Source organism: Juglans microcarpa x Juglans regia, chromosome 5D, assembly GCF_004785595.1.
Source record: "Juglans microcarpa x Juglans regia isolate MS1-56 chromosome 5D, Jm3101_v1.0, whole genome shotgun sequence".
In the NCBI taxonomy this organism is placed as follows: domain Eukaryota; kingdom Viridiplantae; phylum Streptophyta; class Magnoliopsida; order Fagales; family Juglandaceae; genus Juglans; species Juglans microcarpa x Juglans regia.
Genome location: NC_054602.1, coordinates 29,614,920 through 29,634,263, shown reverse-complemented (window position 1 = coordinate 29,634,263; position 19,344 = coordinate 29,614,920). Strand labels below are relative to the sequence as shown.

Below are 19,344 nucleotides of genomic sequence, written 5' to 3'. Positions count from 1 at the left end.
AAAATTAAATGTACTAATCGCAAGCAGAGCGATATTTTTCACATCAACATCAAGAATCCTAGGATCAGTTTGATGGATCAAACTTGCTGGAAAAGATTATTTCAAGTTGGCATGGAAGGTGGATCCAATCCACTTCTACTTCTAGACAAAACCTTTACCGCAAAGCATATGTGTTACATCTCTATAAAAGAAATTAAAAAAAGTAAAGGAAAGAAAATTTTGTAATTAGGATCAAATTCATTTCGGCCAAACCGAGGTCTATTCGATACGCAATTCAACCATCTCACTGAACCCCAAGGGGTTGGTTTTCAATCCTAACCTAGATAGTTGTAAGTTGAGCTTATTGGATGACAATGACTTGGAAGGAACCTCCCTCAATGAAGAGTTTGATTTTAATTTGTTTTTTCCCCTTTGCTTATTATTGGCTTCTCTGATAGTTAGAAGGGTGGCTCTAGTCTGTGAACTTGTAGGGTCAAATGGAAAATGCTCCCTCGTCCATGCTTTTTTTAATTTTCCCAAGATAGTTCTGATATATAGATTATTGTGCTATTAAGACTAGAGAAATATTTTGCTACCACCGAATCAAAGTTCATTTTTATGTGATCAGAGGGTGGGGGGATCCCACTGTAGTAATATTTTTGGGGATTAGTTTTCATGCTAAAGTTACAGGTGTTTCAAAGCCTTTTATTATATATAATCTAAAGATGATGGTAGGTTTTCCTCCTCCTTCGGTAGCTTTGTCCATTTTATCTACAAAAATGGCAACAATTTTAGAGGTGGAAAATGTGAGTTCTGACTAGCAATCAACTAGTTTAGGTCATTATAAACTCTAGCACGTTTCTCAATATAAAAATATGGGAAACATTTTGCGCGTGATGAGACTATGGTTCTATTTGGATTTGGAAAGTGTTTCATCTCATCTTATCATTACAATTTTTTCAAATTTTTACATAAAATACAATAAACAATTCAAATTTCAATTTAACTTTTATAAATTTTAAAATAATAATAATATTAAAAAATAATATACTAATGATATTTTTTTAATTTTTATTTCATTTCATTTCAGAATCCAAATCCAAGTTAATTGGTCAATGTCCCACCTCCCAATCGGTCAAAGATAAACAGCGCAATACGAGTCTGTACACTTCACTCCCAATGTCCAATAATTCTTTGCAGGCTCTCTATGTCGACTTGAAAAATCTATTTCTTATCTTAACTTCTATTATTCTCTTATCATCTCATGATGCGTTATTCAATGATGTTCATAAGTGAAATGTAATAAATAATTTTTAATCACCTAATGTCATATCATGATGAAATGATGATAAAAGTTGAGATGATGAGTAACATTTTGTGCTGCATATGCACAATTAGGTTTGTGCTACACGTGCTCTCACCTATTCTTTGCAGAAAATCATAAACCTACAATTAGTCTACATTTATTTTATAACTCTATTTAAATCAAAGATAGTTATGTAAATTTGAAAATTATTTTTTAGCAAAATGACATAATTATATTGGTCGATTTTAAATGACTTGTAAGTAATTGTAAAAGAGTTTTAGGTGTATCATTACCTATATTTAAATCATGATACATGGTCCACTTTATACGGAATGGATATTTTGAGTTGTTACAGTTAGCGGATTTGGTTAACAGTATAAGTCAAATTTTTTTTAAAATGTTTTTTGAAAAATAAATAAAATTTAAAATATATGCACATATATTAAATTAAAAAAAAGGTAATGCTACTGAGACCGATGATGAATTGATGAAATTTGACCGATAAGTGTAAATGTATTTCTTTTTCCCTTTTATTTCAATTATTTTTTGATATATCTTTAAACATTTTAAAAAAATAAAAAAAATATCAATTTACTAATAGTGACTTCCTTAATCATTAAGTAAAAATAAAATAAAAAATAAAATATTTAATCGGTCACTTTTATCGGTAACTTTTATCGGTTCTATTAGCATTTTTCTTTAAAAAAAAAAAAACAAAAAAAGAAAACCGCCCATGTGTGTGGCTACCCCATGGGCAGCCCGATCTGTTTCTATTTTGATTTTCATTTATTTTAAAATCTTGAAAATTCGGTTTTATAGAAATTCTTTTTGGATATCCCCGAATCCACCTAAATGTAAATATTTACATACCCGAATCCGGATATCCGCATCCAGATTTATACCCAATTTGGGATCACAGTTTATCTATATCTGAATCCGGAACAGTCCTATAATTGTCCATACATCAAAGAATATTAAGTTGTAATTATGGAGAACATGACACGTGCATAGACCTAGAAAATGGAAGAGTATAGTAACTCCGGGCCACTTTTGTAAGTGATATGAATATTGTTGTTTAGAAGAGTGAATATGATGTATCGGCAAACCTTGGCCATTACTAAGGAGTAGATGGTCAATGGCTGACTATTCTTTCATTGGAAGGAGTAGTGATGTAAACAACTATATTTGAATCAGTAAAGCCACGTGATACTACTTTAGCTGGAGGTTGAGGTGCAGATCCAAAAATGCAACGTTCACAACCTCTTCCATTTGAAGATTTCATAGTCTAAAAAACCTTTTTGCAATGCCTCATTGGCAGTAACAATAGGAACTTGAAATTTCATGACTTTCATAATGAGATTAGAAAACACAAATCCAATTAAGTATTCCCAAGCTAATTCAGGAAACAATCACATTAAATTCTTAGCATAGGTGGTTATGTCATGGCTAGAGTTAGATCTTAACATTAAGGCCCCGATTTGAATTGTGAGATAAGATGAGATGGATTTAGATGAAATTTGAATAAAATATTGTTATAATATATTTTTTTAATATTATTATTGTTTTGGGATTTGAAAAACTTAATAATGATAATATGAGATAAGATGAAACCGTTTGTGTATCCAAACGAGGCTTAATTTTCACTTGGTTTTCCTTGAAAATTGGGTTGCCCATTTTAGGCCTCTTTTCTATTTTTCTCCCTTCCCTCCAATTTTCTTCTTGATTTTAAGTAATTTTACTGCATCAATCTTCCCAAGTTCTGAGGTTGCCTTTTACCCTTAGGAAGCAAGTACCCCTTTCATGGAGGTTGGTGTTACAGCCGTTAGTTCAATGTATAGATCTTGACATTGGTGATCACAACTCCAAGACAATCTCCTACCACCACCACAAGGATCACCAACCATATTTTTCGAAAAAGAGGAAACTACTACCCTTGCCAAATGGAAATTGGAAAGCAAAACCATACCGTAAAGGCTGAACTTTTTTTTAAATCAAGCAGCTTTCATTGTTAGAATACAACAGTAGAACACAAAAACACCAGGATCAAGCAAAGGTCACCACAGCTGGGACTAGTAAATACAAGGGAGGCCTCTTTGTGTACTGCAACCTGACCTCACCATTCACATGAAGTAAACAACATGCAAATATCTTCTAAAGACAAATGTATCAGTATCGTTCTGTTATCTAGACCATTGCAAAATTTGATAGCGAGGCACGATTGAAACTCAAAGACCAATCACTCACAACCAAGCACTGAGCTTCTGATTACCAACCACAATATAAATATATCACCTATATAAGCATCAATCTCGGTAGGACAAAAATAGTAGCCATGTTTGGCCTGTGACACCAGCCCACTCGGTATGGAAGGAACCATTTTGGATTCACTTCTACCATAGAAACACTCTCGAGTTAGTCTTCTATTCAATCTCTCTCAGATCCACTTTACGATTGAGCTTCTTAGCACTTCCCTTTACTTGAGGAGAACAGGGAGACTGGCGGGAGCTTTGGTCTCGCTGTTTATCAGAGTCATGTTTTTGCGAAGCAAGGTAAGTCAAAGCAGTGACAACATCAGCAATGGCCGGCCGCAAATGAGGCTGCTCTTGAACACACATTGCTCCAATCGCAAGAACTTGGTACAAGCCCCTTGAAGGATACTGACCTTGGAGCAATGGATCAGCCATTTGCCAGATTTTTGTACGATCTTTGAACAATGGTCTTGCCTGGCATTAATTCAAAATAAAATTTCATAAACAATAGACATCATAATTTTTTGTATAGATTATAATCAATTTTTAGGTCAACGATTGGTATTAAATTGATGACAAGATCCTCAAGTTGCAAATTCGAATTACATCCTTCTCTTTCTCATTTAATTCTTCTCCTTTTCATTTCCGTTTTTCCTTCATTTTCTAAAAGTAACCTCTAGAATATATCTAAAAATTACTACATGTTTATATATTTGATGTGGCAAGAAAGGGGCAAGAGAAGCATATGCTAGAAACCTATTTGTGGAGATAGCCATGTGTCGGGCATTTAACTACATATAACATACAGGTGTTCACAATTTATCAAGAGAAAACCCTCTTAGGCAGGTCATAATACGATAGAATCTATGCCCTTTGAGCCTGAGCATTTCCAGTGATACTGTCAGTAGAGTATATCACTAATCTAATAAAGTGAGACCTCAGTATGAAAAAAATAAAAATACAAGAAAGGCCCTAAAACCTTATCAGCATCAGTAAAATTAAATAAACGTAACGATTTCTTACCCATGTAACCAGATTCTGCTCTCCTGGAGGTTTTGAACTGTCAATTGCTCTCCTACCCGTTATGATCTCCAGAAGAACAACCCCAAAGCTATAAACATCTGATTTCACAGTCAGTTGACCTGTCCTTGCATATTCCGGAGCACAATATCCATAGGTACCCATGACCCTTGTGGAAACGTGTGTGTTATCCCCAACAGGCCCGAGTTTGGCCAAGCCAAAATCAGATAGCTTGGGATAATATCCTTCACCAAGCAAAATGTTGGAGCATTTCAGATCTCTGTATATAACAGGAGGATCAGCTTGGTTATGTAAATACTCCAATCCCTTTGCTGCCCCAGCGGCAATTTTCATTCTTGTATTCCAATCAAGTTGTTTCTTACCAGGTAAGATGTCTGCAAAATAAGCATAAGAGACAAGCATTATATTACAGATGAACAAATAACAACAAATAAAAATAAAGCGTGAAACCTGTAACACAATGTATATACCATGCAAATGATCTTCCAAAGATCCTAGTGGCATGTATTCATAAACCAGAAGCCTTTGATCTCCATCAGCACAATAACCAATCAAATTAACAAGGTTAGGGTGGTGTAGCAGACTTAACATCAAGACTTCAACAAGGAATTCCCTGTTCCCTTGTAACCCATTGCGATCAAGCTGCTTGATAGCTACAACCTGAACCAAACCCAGTTTAGAAGGATCAGATTTCACTGTCAACTCAGTTCACACACACACACACACGCTTAGGCCTTGTTTGGATTCGGAAAGTGTTTCATCTCATCTCATCCCATCTCATCATTACAACTTTTCTAAATTTTCACGTAAAATATAATAAATAATTCAACTTTTTCAAATCCTAAAACAATAATAATATTAAAAAATAATATTTTAACAATATTTTTTCTAACTTTCATCTTTCATCTAAAATCATCTCATCTCATCTCTGAATCCAATCCAGCTCTTTAAAGCTCAATTCATAAATCGTAATTCCCTATCTTGTAAGATAGATAAGAAGCACAACTTTCGGAAGACGATCTTAAATATCAAAAGTGAGCAGAAGAAAAAGGAGTAATCATTAGCAGGAAAAAAATAAGCATAAATGGTTTTTTTTTTTTTTTTGCGAGAAAGCAACCAGATGCAACGTAATTATAACTCATCTCAATCATCTGCTTCTCTTATGAATGATTAATATGTGATGACTCAACTAACCTGATCGGTCCCTTCCAAACGTCCTTTATATACTCTACCAAAACCTCCCTCACCCAAAAAACATTCTGCTCTAAAATTTCTAGTCGCAGCTGCCAACTCACGGAATGTAAATATCTGCGCCGATTCCGAAATATAATTGGAGCCTCCGATTTTAGAGGCCTCCTTGGATGCTAAGGAGGAACTTATCTTCAAGTTCTCTGGAAACACACGAGTGGAAAGCGGAAGCAAATTGAAAAGGTTAGGAAAGAGCCACAATAAAGCTTGAGTTTCTTGCAGAAAAAGCAGATGCAACCAGAATCATCGGGACCTCAAAACGAATAAAAAAATATTTTAAAAATAAAAAAGAATCCAAGGACACCAGCAACCAATCACTGTAACAACCAATTGAAAGCAAGATGAACTCAAAAGGGTGGTGACACAGACATGGACATTAAATACCTGAACTGGGTTTAATCCGATCAAGCGGGCTCTCCTGCAGCTCCAAGTTTTTCTTCTTCTTCATCACCTTGGCCTTACTTTTGTGTGATCTTCCAGAGCAGGGAAACCAACCCATGTTCTAATTCTGAAAATGCCAGCAGAGAGTATTCCCCGAGAAAAGGAAGGGAAGGTTAAAAGATCAGTCTTTTACATAGAAGGAGAGGTCGTAGAAGTTATACAGAACTTTAAATTGAAATTGAGCAGAAGAGCGAGCCCACCTCACCCCAAGAAAACCTGTTTCTTGGCTGGCTGGCTGGCTGTGTGAGGGCCAGAGGGACCTTTCAAACCGAGCTACATTAGACGTGCGACGCTGTCGTTTAAAGCTACAGTTGTGTAACCCTTTTTGTTTTAATTTATTATTAATGTCATTAATTTAATTAGGTCAATTTGTTGTGCACACAAATCCCTGTTGGGTGGTTCCCACCACACCACCTATGGATATGATGATGATGGTTGGATTTTTTTTTCTCTTCTCATTTTTTTTTCTCCTTTTCATGTTCTAATAACATCATTGCCGTGTTGATCTCAGCAATTCATATTTTGAGACACACATGATACTTGCTCTTAAGTATTTTACTTACTTTTTAGTTTGTTTTATTATGTAAAAATGCTTGGAGTGGTTGAGATCTTATCATATTTGAATAGATTGGTTTAGATAGTGAGATGAGATGAGATGAGATGAGATGAAAGTTAAAAATTAAATAAAATATTATTAAAATATTATTTTTTAATATTATTATTATTTTGAAATTTATAAAAATTAAATTTTTTTATTATATTTTGTATGTAAATTTTAAAAAATTGTAATGATGAGAGAGATGAGATGATTTTTATATTTAAACGAGACCTAAATGTAGAATTGGTACAAAGAAAAATAAAAGATATGAGTGAGATTTAAATAGTTGTAATTTGAAAATATTTTCAAATTTTTATAGTATTTCGATAGGCCTTTTCTTTGAATGATCAATTACTCTTTTTAACAGTTGTTTTATAATCGATTGACTTTTTCTAATAACTTGTCGGGTGACCGTACGATGCATAGAAAACTCATTATTTATTAAATATAGACAAAAGAAGATGAGGCACTAAAAAAATACAAAGTGTTTTCAAAGTCTTAAAATTACAACTTATCTAATATTTATTGATGTGGCTTTTCAAATTCTTTTAAACTTAAATGACCATGAATTAGTCATTTATAACTGTAGTATAGGATCTTGCTTCTCTTATTTGATTAATTCATTTAATGTAAGACTAAGGTCTTGTTTGTTTTCAGAAAACATCTCATCTCATTTCATTTCATTTCATCTAATCATTATAATTTTTCCAACTTCCAATACAAAATAAAATAAAATAAACAATTTAATTTTTTCAAATTCCAAAACAAAAATAATATTAAAAAATATATTCTAACAATAGTTTATTCAATTTTTTAACTTTAATTTCAATTCATCTCATCTTTAAAAACAAACGAGACCTAAGACCACCGTCTTTGTTTTTGCAGATAACAAAAGATGAATTGAAAAAAAAGTTGAAAGTTGAATAAAATATTAATAGAATATATTTTTTAATATTATTTTTGTTTTGAGATTTGAAAAAATTAAATTGTTTATTTTATTTTGTATGAAAATTTGAGAAAGTTATAATAATTAGATGAGATGAGATGGAAAAATCTTGTGAAAGTGAATGAGGCTAAATGATTTGGCTTAGCAAAAATAAAATTCCTATGAAAATTATATATAAGCTATAGATTATAGATATGGGCAATTGTCTATTGAGCATCGTTGGATAGATCTTATTTATAATCAAATAAGAGAATTATTAAATATGAGATGATATCCAATAACTTTGAAAAGCTGGTAAGAAAGGCAAAAGGTTCTTCTTTTATGGGCCCCCACAATTTGATTTCAATCGTATCAGTCAAACTTACTTACAATAAAATTATGATTATAAATTATTTTTATGAATTCTAATGATGGGTCGAGTTCTCGTTTTTGAATACTGAACAGCGCGTAGTCAAACCGTGTTCGTGGCATGTCTTTGTTTTCTTCTTCAGGAGGAAGAAACCCCGACCCAAGTTAGGTGTGGAGGCTTTTGGTTTGATTTTGGAGCTTTGAAACAGTAAAAGAGCATCTTCCAACTTGCAAAAGACGCCATTTACAGTGATTTATTCCCACAAATAAGCTTGAATTTATGGGACAGCCATGTTTTTCCAGATTTGGTAAGCTACATCTTCTACTAATCCATTCATCTACAATATTAAAGGAAACTTTGCCACTTTTATTCCCATGAAAAAATATGTTTTTTTTTAATGAAAATATTTCGTGTTTGCCGATGTTGATGCATCTATATGTTGTGCTTTATGACCTTGCTGATGAAATCTTTGATTTTGCATCAATGATTGAGAGAAAAAAAATGCAACGTTCTATAGGAATGGAAAGTAGGCCTTTTGTTTTCCAGAAAAGCAAGATAAGATGAGCAAATCTTGCTATGTACGAACTAGATAACAATGATCATGAATATATTACTGATATGCATCGGAGCATTGAAAACGTGCAGGCCATGCCACAGAAAATCTGAAGTCATGAGGTTCATTGGAAGGAGATATTAAAGAATCTTACATTTTGAATGTTCTTCCACGTCCATGTGATATGAGCACATAGGTTGTAAAGTATAAACAATAATTCAAGAAGCTGAATGAAACTAGAGTGCATACATATAACACCTGATGTGGAATTCAGGTCTACTAGTTATATGGAGTGTTAAACAATCAAAAGAGATACTGTAGTAAAAAGCTCAGAGGCAAAAAGTTGAATAGGCTTAATGTGACAACTGTGCTACCATCTAATAATCTTTGTTACCCACAAGGAGAGGAGCAAATAAAAGGAAAGAAAAGTAGTCTTCATCGAGAATTCGATTCGGAGGAGAGGAAAACTGATCCATCATTTCTGATTGCATTAGTCGTTTGGCTTCTGATCCCCTTGAACTCTCACCCGACCTACTTTGTCTGATCGAATGATGGGTTGGTGAAGCTTTCAGGGCATGGTGTCAATCATTGCTTATCTTTACCTTTCGGGGCTAGGGAATCTGTTTCAGAAACCACTGGATTTGAGTTCCTAAGTGGCATTTCATGGTTGTGTTTTCCCTCATATGTCGTAATGAAAGCTCTTGGATCATCGGATGCTCTTTCCACATGTTTGCGCACGCTGCATTTGAGACTGGTACATCTATAATAGCTTCTGCAAGATGCATTGAGGGATGCTTAACAAATACTATCTGGAAAGAAAGACTAAACACTTTTTCACCAAGAGATTATATCACAAAAAAAAACATGTATCTCAACCTGGGATATGGATTTCCTTTCACAACCTTCTGTCCATATTTCCTCCAGCGGAAACCATCAGACATTATCTCAGAATCTGTGGAGTTTTGCACAACAATTCGGGGCTCTTGTATGCCTTCCCCCGATACACCTGCTTCATAGGATCGACTCTCACTTTTCCTGAAGCAGAGGATAGTTCAGACAAAAATTAACGCATTCCACTTGAATGAAAGTGATGAAAATGATGTGCGCTGAAAAGGAGATCTCATGGATTAGGCAAGGACGGCAGGGAGAAATATATGGATGAAAGAAAAGAAAGGCAAAGGGATTGGCACAAGAAAAACTTTGCGTCATGTCTTTGATAAATAGTGGGATAGTAATTATATCAATAGATTCAATACGCTGAAATTTGGACATACCACTAACATTCTTCTACCATTTATTGAAAACCATGAGTGGGAAAGGCATGTTGTGTAACAAAGTGGGCCATACAGAACACAACCATCTCAGATAGGGTCCCTAGTTTTGGTATACCCAGTATTGATTTCATTTCAGTCTGCTATTAAAATACACATACTCTTACCTTCTTTTACTTCTGGGTTCATCATCCTCTGGCTCCATTGCTTTACTCCCTTCTTCACATTCTCCACTAAGACCACAGGAATTATCAGGAGTGACACCGCCAACATTAACTGCTCCAGTGGCAACAGGATCACAAGGCACTGGAACATTACCATGATAAGTCGAACGCGCAGGTAATCCTACCTCATTCTGACTTTCTACTCTGCCTTCAGAACCCTCATTGCCTTCATTGTGGGGATTAGCCCACAATGTATTTTTGGCATCTTGACCAGGTCCATCAGATACAAATCCTAGCCCTTGTGTCCCTGCTGAGTTGCGCTTAGGAGGCTGTGGCTTTGAATGACTGTGCTCACCTTTGTAGACAATCTCTGCAATCTGACCATCCAACGATCTTTCAACCTTCTTTTTCACAGGACAATTTGGGTGCGTGCACTTATAATAACTTCTTGGGTACTCACTTCCTTTGACTTGCTTTTGGCCATATTTCCTCCAATTATATCCATCATAAGAAGGCCTATCACTATTAGCTGTGTTCAACACAACTTTTGGATCCTCTTCCAAGTTCTGTGATGCTATCTTGGAGTGCCCACCTGTCTGATTACTTTCAACATGTGATGGAATGTTCTGGTGAAGATTTGAGCTAATTTGGGACCTGAAATTACGTTTTTCTTGGTTTGAATGTTGGACAGAGGCCTCAACTGATTGTTGTTGTTGTTGATGACTAGTACTGAAATTTCCCTGTTCATTTAAAAAACAAAATAAGAAAGAATCTCTTACTTCAGAAGTATACTGTTATCCAAGTTTGATTTTCATATCTTCTCAATGCATTGATAGGATTGAAGCTTCATGAGGATGGAAAAGAGAAGTAAAATGACAACAGAACAACGCGAATAGATAAGTAAAATGACAACAGAACAACACGAATAGCCATTAAAAGACCATAGATGTCAGGAAAAAAAGAGGTACGCCTATAACACCATGCAGATCTTAGCAACTGACCATATTTGCCAAGAGAGAAACGGTCGTCTTTGATACAAGTTTTGCCAGTGGTTTGTATACCACAGTGGATTTGCTATCAAATTTCGAAACATTATCAGATGAATTACAAACTGCTGCTCCAGAGATCCCAGCCTGAAATCGATGGGGATTAGAAAGATCAGAAGATAAGAAAACAGAATAAAGGACATTTTAGAAGACCTAGAAGATCACCTGGGAAGAAACCAGCCCAGCTGGAGCACGAATCACTGCTGGCTTGAACCTCACAGTCTTTGGTCGAATAGCAGCAACTGCAGTTGAACATACATTGGAAGGTGAGGCATCAATGGCGCCGGCAAGAAGTTCTGAGAAAGATCTAAAACTGGAACAAGTAGGCCTTGATGCGACTGGTTTTGCAATAACTACTCTCTCTGCTTCCTTAATATCCATCTCGAATGATAATATGCTGTTCTATTTATGGTTTCATGGAGAATGATATGCCCCACCCAACAAATGGAAAGCTTCGAACTTCAATCGTCATATGCCTGGAATAATCAATAATCTTCTACTGGAGGGGTAGCAAGAGTAGATTATAAACGTGTTGGGAGGTGATACTTTTAAGGTAGGATGGCTGAAATGTGCTTCAAATGTTTCTGTTCTCCGAATTGGTTCCAGTGTACACAGTTAAAACTCTTCTTCTTCAAACCTGCATTATGGTGGGATTATTATTAGACAAACTAATAGTAGATAGACAAATAAAATGATAAGAAGAAAGAATTATATTGATTATTAAATTTCACCTTTTTAATGTGGAAGGAGTTGTAGAAAGAAGGATGAAGTTCAATGGTCATTAAATGTGACGGAAGGGCATTACCAAGTAAGTAATGCCGTTTTCAATTCAAAGTACAAACAATAAGAATACTACAGTAAGTTAGCAGATAAAAGATATTAGTAGAAATATAATGAGTTTTAAGTAAAAATTAGTTGTAAGGAAACTCCACGACCAATTTCTGATAATCCCTACTAAATGATGAATATCGCCCGAAGAAAACAATTAATCAATATCTCCAGAAGTCACTTCCAACATCCAGGCTGGAGATTACCATCGTCTGACTACTCACATAGTATCCTCTGGCAGAATCTAGCATACCACCTGATATGCACACCTCAAATTGCATTAATTCTCAGTTAAAGATTAACTGTGCCTGAGCTGCATTTGGTACTATGGGAACATAGAACTAGGAACTGGACTTAACCCAATATAAAGGAAGTTGTGTTCTTTATATTGGCAACTGATGAATTCTCCCAATTAGCTATTAATCTTTTCGGCCCTGAACCTGAAGTCATGACAGGTCAAACTCTGGGACCATTCCCAGGATCAATTCAGTTTTGAACACCATCAAAGTTGCACAACAAGCCATTACTGAATGTGTCATCACCAAGTCATTGGAAAAAATTCCATACCCTCTCAAAAGGAGAAGAAAGGAAAACAAAACCACCAAATGAATTGATGAATGAGTAATAGCCGATAGTGTTTCCCAAATGTTCACTAGAACTGAGAAGTCCTACAAAAGGTTATTCAAGTCGATTTGGCCTTAGTCGGGTAATGGAATTTCTGTTTCATAACTCAGATGGATTCTTTCTATCTGCCATCTTCGGAAGCTTCATTAGATATGCATTTGTATTCTCCATCAAGACAAGATCGGATAGACATCCCATAGTCGGTTTCCTATCCAACGTCACATCTGCAAGGAGGCGTAATGATGCTCATCTGCCTCCAAATCCTTGAATTTCTTGGTTCTGAATGCAACTACAGTTTGCAGCAAGTTGAATGTTCTTTACCTTAAGAATATTAACTCCTCTGTGGTGGTTGCGCTTAATATTCTTCTTCCATGGCCATGAACTTGAGCTTTATCATCAATTCGAAGAAGATAATAAACCCTATTACATTTCCAAGCGCAAGAGGACAATAAACCGTCATGACAGTCGAAAACTTTTTTTTGCCCTCTTCCAAAGTCACAATACCAAAAATCTAGTTGGGACTGGTTGCCGACGCTAGAACTACCATAAAATATCTCCATCCGCATATTGATTCTTAACCACCAAATCATTAGGAAACCCAAAATCCAGCCTATATTCTTTCCTTTTTTGGATAATTATTAGTATAATTTTTTATATGACAATAAACAGAAAATTTTCTTAACCCAACTCACTGAAACCTTCTGATTCCTCCATATTTACATCAAAATTTAGATTTTCTGAAACAAATGGATGCGAAAGTGCAGGATAATATGTGTCTTGAGAGTTGTAATGAAAAGATGGGACCTTTAGAGTTGGGATGAAAATCACAGACACCGCAGCACAGAAAGCACAGATCAAAATCTAAACAAAAAAAAAAAAAAACCAGTCGAATAAAAAAAAAAAAAAAAAAATAGTAGGAAAGAAGGGAGAACTAACCAGAATGGCAATAACTGGCAAGCCAAGAAGTTGGTTGGCTTCTTGAAACGCCATTTACCAACTTAGTTTATAACATTTGGCAAGACCTGTATTGAGGTTGGAGAGTTTTTTGAAGAAAATAAATTAACTAGACCTCTGAGAGAGAGAGAGAGAGAGAGAGAGAGAGCCCATAAACAGTTTAACATACAACATATATACAAGGCATTGACCTCTTAGAGAGAGAAACCATAGCCATCTAACTAATGAGAAAAACCAATCATATAACCAACCTCAAAGAGTTCTCACTGGTTTTTCAGCTCCTGTGGTTTCAAAAGCGTTCACAGAGAGAGAGAGCTTTTTCGAAACTTGAGGAAAACAGTTCAAAAGTTTGAAACAAATAAAAGTTACAGCAGAAAGATGAGGCAGATCCAACCATGATCCAACTGTTTTTGGGTTTCTTTATTGTTTCCGAAATTTTTGTTCTCTCTTTCTTTCTTTGTTTTTTGTTTTTTTGTTTTTTTTTTTTTGTTTTGTTTTGGGATTCTCAGTAATTTTGTCCTAAAGAATTGAGATTGGTGGTTTGGACCAAGAGCAGCACCACCCCCAGCGTAATTCTATTGTATGCCCAACTAACTGTCTCCCTGCTCCCCATGGTTTGACTCACTCTGCGCGTGGAACGCACTCGAGTTTCGACCATCCAACAGCTGGACAGGATACCAAAGCGCACACAGCCGAAATCTGACACTCTTAATTGATTGTCGCTTAAATGTGCAAGCCCCCCTCCCCCATTGATGTGGTCTTGTATCGATCATCAATAAAGAAAGGAAGTGGATGACATCAATGGGGGCAGAAAAGATTCATCTTATTTTTATCGGACTTAATCAAGTTCAACTCCTTTTTTCGGATAAATCTTGTTAGCAACCGTACTTCAATGGCAAATGTGAGAGAGGATGAAAGAATTTTGGGTGAGAAAACTCTTGCAAAATGCCAGCAAGGGAAGACATGTTGTCACGTAGAACGTGAAAGTCATTGGTGTTAAACATTTAATAATAAAGACAAGGCCTTTGATTTTAAAGACAGATAACTTATTTTCAAATATAAATAAAAAAATCTCACTAAAATTTTTTAGATGCAAAATTACTGACCAAACTTTTATATTTAATTAATAGTATTGTTAATCTATAATATTTTGTTACTTATAAGGCCATGTGTATGAACACACCGGACAGTTATTATGATACTCATTATAATTGTTAAAAACTCGAAACAATAATATTTCTTATATTAGCTTATATGAAAGATTTTTACCTTAACCGTGTGTTAGATGTGTCAACAAACAGACTCGTAAATAGATTTTTTTTTAATATGTATTTTTTATGAATTAGTGCATTAAAATAAATATCATGAATTAAATTTATTTTTTTAATTTTTTTTATATCACGTGTTAGTCAAATGTATTTTATTTTCTTATGTACTGATATAAATACTTGCTTTGGTCATTGTACACGTACGGTTTTAATTCAATTGAGGTATTTTTCTCCAGAAGCTTCTCTCGCGACCTTTGCTATGCTAGGGTTTAATCCCTTTGCTGTGCTAAGATTTTGCCCCTTTGTATTCTCCTAGGGTTTACATTTTACATGGTATCAGGCGTCTTTTTTTTATTACTTCCACGGCGCTGTCTCATAAACCCGTCTCCGATGATGCTACTTCTCCTTACTTTCTTCATCCTAGTGATAGTCCTGGTGTCCTTTTGGTCACTCAGCTTCTTCTCCGTAAGAACTATCATGCTTGGTCCCATTCAATGTCCATGGCTCTCTCGGTGAAGAACAAGCTTGGATTCGTTGATGGATCTATTCCTAAACCTTTGGATCCGACGGATTCTCTCCTTTCTCCATGACTTTGATGTAACAATATGTTGATATCTTGGATCTTAAAATCTGTTTCTCCCGAAATTTCTTCTAGTATCTTGTATATTACAACTGCTTGTGAGATATGGTCAGATCTTAAGGAACGATTTTCTCATAAAAATAGATCTCGTATTTTTTAGTTGTAGAAATCAATTTCCTCTCTTTTTCAGGATTATCTTTCAGTGAGTAATTATTTTACTCGTCTTAAGGGCCTTTAGGATGAACTTATTAATTATAAGTCTGTCCTGCTTGTTCTTGTAGAGCTGTACGAACATTGAACTCCTATGTTCAATATGAATTTTTTTACAATTTTTGATGAGATTGAATGAATCGTTTGCACTTACTCGTGCACAGTTTTTGCTTATTGAGCCTCTGTCTCATCTTAATAAAGTTTGTTCTCTTGTTTTACAAAAGGAATAGGAGCGAGAAATCTCTTCTGTTTTTTTACCCCTATTGATTCACATGTTTTTGCTTCTTAAATTGATGGAACCAAATCTGTTAAATCATTTTTTAAGAAGGATAGAGCAGTATGTAAACACCATGAAATTACTGGTCATGTGATTGAAAATGTTACAAGTTGCATGGTTTTCTTCTAGGCTACAAACCAGAACAGTGGCAATAGTCTATGGCCAATAATGTTATCCTTAATGATAGCAATTCCTTATCTATTTCTCATTTTTCCTTGATTGAGGCTCAGTATCAGCAGCCTCTGTCCATGCTTCATCCTTCTAAATTCTATTGATGAAGTTTCTTTTGCTGTCAATGCAGTTGTTTCGAATTCTTTTTCTAGTATTATTTTTTCTCATAATAATACTCACTTTGTTTTTTCTGTTGCTCAGTCTGCTACATTTGATTCAAATTCTTGGATTCTCGATACTAGAGCCATTGATCATTTGGTTCCTTCTATTGATTGTTTTACTTTTATTACCAATTTTGTTAATGCTTTTGTGAAACTTCCTAATGGTCAATTTGTATCTGTTACACATATTGGCTCTGTTTCTATTTCTGAACATCTTATTTTACATGATATTCTATGTGTTTCAACTTAAATTCAAATTAATTTCCATTAGAGTGTTAACACAATCACTAACTTACTACCTTTTGTTTTTCTCTGACATTTGTCTAATACATGGACTGTTACTTCTTTACCTTCTGGTAAGAAGCCTATAGGTTGCAAATGAGTTTATAAGATTAATATCGTGTTGATGGTTCCATTGAAAGATATAAGATAAGATTGGTTGCCAAAGGTTATACCCAAACTGAAGGATTGGATTATTTTGAAACCTTTTCACCTGTTGCTAAAATGACTACTGTTAGAGCTCTTTTGGCCATGTTGTGAAAGACATGCATTTTATACAACTTGATATAAATAATGATTTTTTGCATAGGGACTTATCTGAAGAAGTATACATACTTTTACCTCCTAGTTTTCATGATCAAAGGGATTCCAAGTTTGCAAGTTAAAAAAATCACTCTATGGTTTGAAATAGGCCTCACAGTAGTGGTTATCCAAGTTTTCAACTTCTATACTCGGTATGGGTTTTCAACAATTCAAAATTGATTATTCTCTTTTTACTAAGATCGAGAGTTCATCTTTTATTGCTTTTTTTTGTCTATGTTGATGATATTATCATAGCTAGTAATAATATGAAATCTGTTGTGCTTTTAAAATCCTTACTTGATGAGAAGTTTAAGCTCAAGGACCTTAGTAAGTTCAAATATTTCGTTGGTCTAGAAGTGGCTTGGTCTCCTGTTGGTATTTCTTTGTATGAAAAAAAATATTGTTTGGAGGTTCTTCAAGATGCTGGTTTACTTGCTTCTAAACCTATTGACTTTCCTATAGAATAAAATATTAAGTTGAATAAGGATGTGGGAGACTAGTTGTCTGACCCTACAGTTTATAGAAAACTTGTAAGTCGACTTCTTTACCTTACATTAACTCGGGCAGACTTGTGTTATTCTGTTAATAGGCTTAGCCAATACATGGCTCAGCCTAGACTACCCCATTTACAAGTAGCCTACAAAATTCTACAATGTATCAAAGGCACTCCTGATCATGGTCTTTTTTTCCCAGTTGCCAATTCATTATCTCTCAAAGCTTTTGCTGATTCTGATTAGGCCTCTTGTCATGACAATAAAAGATTTACAAGTGGCTATTGTGTTTTTCTTAGGGATTCTTTGGTTTCTTGGAAAACAAAGAAACAGACTACTCTTTCTAGATCTTCTGCAGAAGCTGAGTATAGATCCATAGCTTTTACCACTTGTGATATTATTTGGTTTCTCACCGATCTCTTATCTGATTTTGGTATTTCCCATACTTATAGTGCTCAACTTTTTTGTGATAGTAAGGTTGCCTTACACATTGCTGCCAATCCAGTCTTCCATGAAAGAACAAAACTCATTGAGCTGGATTGTCATTTTATTTGAGAAAAAAATTCAAGCTTGAGTTATCAGGACTTTTCACTTGGTTTCTAATAATCAACTTGCTGATGTGTTAACCAAACCTCTTGATTTTTAGCAATTTCATCACTTAGTTCCCAAGATGAGAGTCTATTCTATATATTCTCCATCTTGAAGGGGGTATCATGAATTAAATTAATTCTTTTAATTCTTCTTTGTATCACGCATTAGTCACATGTATTTTATTTCCTTATGTACTAATATAAATACTTGCTTTGGTCACTATACACGTATGGTTTTAATTCAATTGAGATATTTTTCTCTAGAAACTTCTCTGAACCTTTGCTCGGCTTGGGTTTCATCTCTTTGCTGTGCTAAGGTTTTGCCAATTGGTATTCTCCTAGAGTTTGCACATAATTTATAATAAAAGTAAGTAAGTTGACATATAAGTTTTGGAAAACAAAATTAGAAGTTGAAATAAAAGAAGAGAAAAATAACTTCTAGTATAATAAGGGCAGCAAGCTGGCAACCCAATTCCGACAGCACTACTGTTTTTTGGGCCATGTTTGCTCAAAGGGGAGGCGGGAGGCGGTCTATGCATATATAGATAGAATTTTTCAAAAAGATGTTTATGTTTTGATTTTCTTGAAAAATGTGATTTTTATTTTTAAAAATAAAAAACAAAAACTTCACCATTTTCACCGTCAAGTTGAATTTGATGCTTACCAACCATCTTTTAAAGTTCTATGTCCCCCAATTATAAAATTTAAAATAAGTGAGTGACTGATATTTTTATAAGATTTATTGTACCAAAAAATGGCATATATAATAAAAGATGTTATAAATTGGGTCTACAATGTTTATTAAACATTTAATACTATATAAAAAAATTTACAAATAATAATAAATATTATAAAATAACTTTATGTGTCAATCTCTCTTCTACTTGCAATTCTCAAATAAAAATTCAAAAATTTTCTCATTTTATGGTTATAACATTTCTCATTTTAAATCTTAAAAATTTAGAGAAAAATTAAAAAATAAATATTATATCATGAATAAGTTTAATTGAATTGAATAATTTTAATAATTATATACATTAAAAAATGTTTAAGGCACTTAAAAGGATTCGATAGATACGCCTATCACTGACAAAAAAGGCATATAATAGCCGCCTCATCAATGATCATGAACTCCCAATGATGTGTCTCTTTCTTTTTTATTTTTACCCTTTTCCAAACAGTAATCAATGCTCTTAGGAAAAACAAAAAAAAAAAAAAAAATCAAATAGAATGTAAGCATTATAAATATAACCTTAACCGCGTCTCAGAACATTTATTCCCTCTGTTTTTTTTTTTTTTTTTTAATTTCTTCTAAGAAACGTGACCTCGGATACACAAAAATATTAAAAGAAATTATAAAAAAGAAATAATATCTAAAGAGTTTAAGAGTGTCTGTATATAATATGTAGAGGTTTGT

At 34.2% G+C, this 19,344-nt stretch overlaps 2 protein-coding genes and 1 long non-coding RNA gene across 5 annotated transcripts; 1 reads left to right on the top strand and 2 right to left on the bottom strand.

Annotated features, from left to right (window-relative positions):
• Positions 1 to 3,275: 3,275 nt before the first annotated feature.
• Positions 3,276 to 6,600, bottom strand: LOC121266107 (probable serine/threonine-protein kinase PBL7). 2 transcript variants are annotated; one of them, XM_041169838.1, is made up of 6 exons: positions 6,466 to 6,600; positions 6,208 to 6,359; positions 5,770 to 5,966; positions 5,046 to 5,235; positions 4,558 to 4,949; positions 3,276 to 4,008 (listed from the first exon to the last, which is right to left on the bottom strand). In XM_041169838.1, the coding sequence occupies exons 2-6, from the start codon at positions 6,320 to 6,322 to the stop codon at positions 3,706 to 3,708; spliced, it is 1,197 nt and encodes a 398-aa protein (XP_041025772.1). In that variant the 5' UTR covers positions 6,323 to 6,359; positions 6,466 to 6,600; the 3' UTR covers positions 3,276 to 3,705. The 2 variants fall into 2 exon arrangements, with proteins under 2 accessions (XP_041025772.1, XP_041025771.1); XM_041169837.1 differs by lacking the exon at positions 6,466 to 6,600 and having other exon boundaries at positions 6,208 to 6,439.
• A 1,605-nt stretch (positions 6,601 to 8,205) lies between these two features.
• On the top strand, positions 8,206 to 11,273 carry LOC121266110. The gene is made up of 2 exons (XR_005940740.1): positions 8,206 to 8,464; positions 10,982 to 11,273. It is a non-coding gene; the product is annotated as an uncharacterized LOC121266110 (long non-coding RNA).
• Positions 8,814 to 14,144, bottom strand: LOC121266106 (WRKY transcription factor 44). 2 transcript variants are annotated; one of them, XM_041169834.1, is made up of 7 exons: positions 13,849 to 14,144; positions 13,580 to 13,665; positions 11,357 to 11,828; positions 11,147 to 11,278; positions 10,149 to 10,885; positions 9,587 to 9,745; positions 8,814 to 9,482 (listed from the first exon to the last, which is right to left on the bottom strand). In XM_041169834.1, the coding sequence occupies exons 3-7, from the start codon at positions 11,570 to 11,572 to the stop codon at positions 9,296 to 9,298; spliced, it is 1,431 nt and encodes a 476-aa protein (XP_041025768.1). In that variant the 5' UTR covers positions 11,573 to 11,828; positions 13,580 to 13,665; positions 13,849 to 14,144; the 3' UTR covers positions 8,814 to 9,295. The 2 variants fall into 2 exon arrangements, with proteins under 2 accessions (XP_041025768.1, XP_041025769.1); XM_041169835.1 differs by lacking the exon at positions 13,580 to 13,665.
• Positions 14,145 to 19,344: the final 5,200 nt, after the last annotated feature.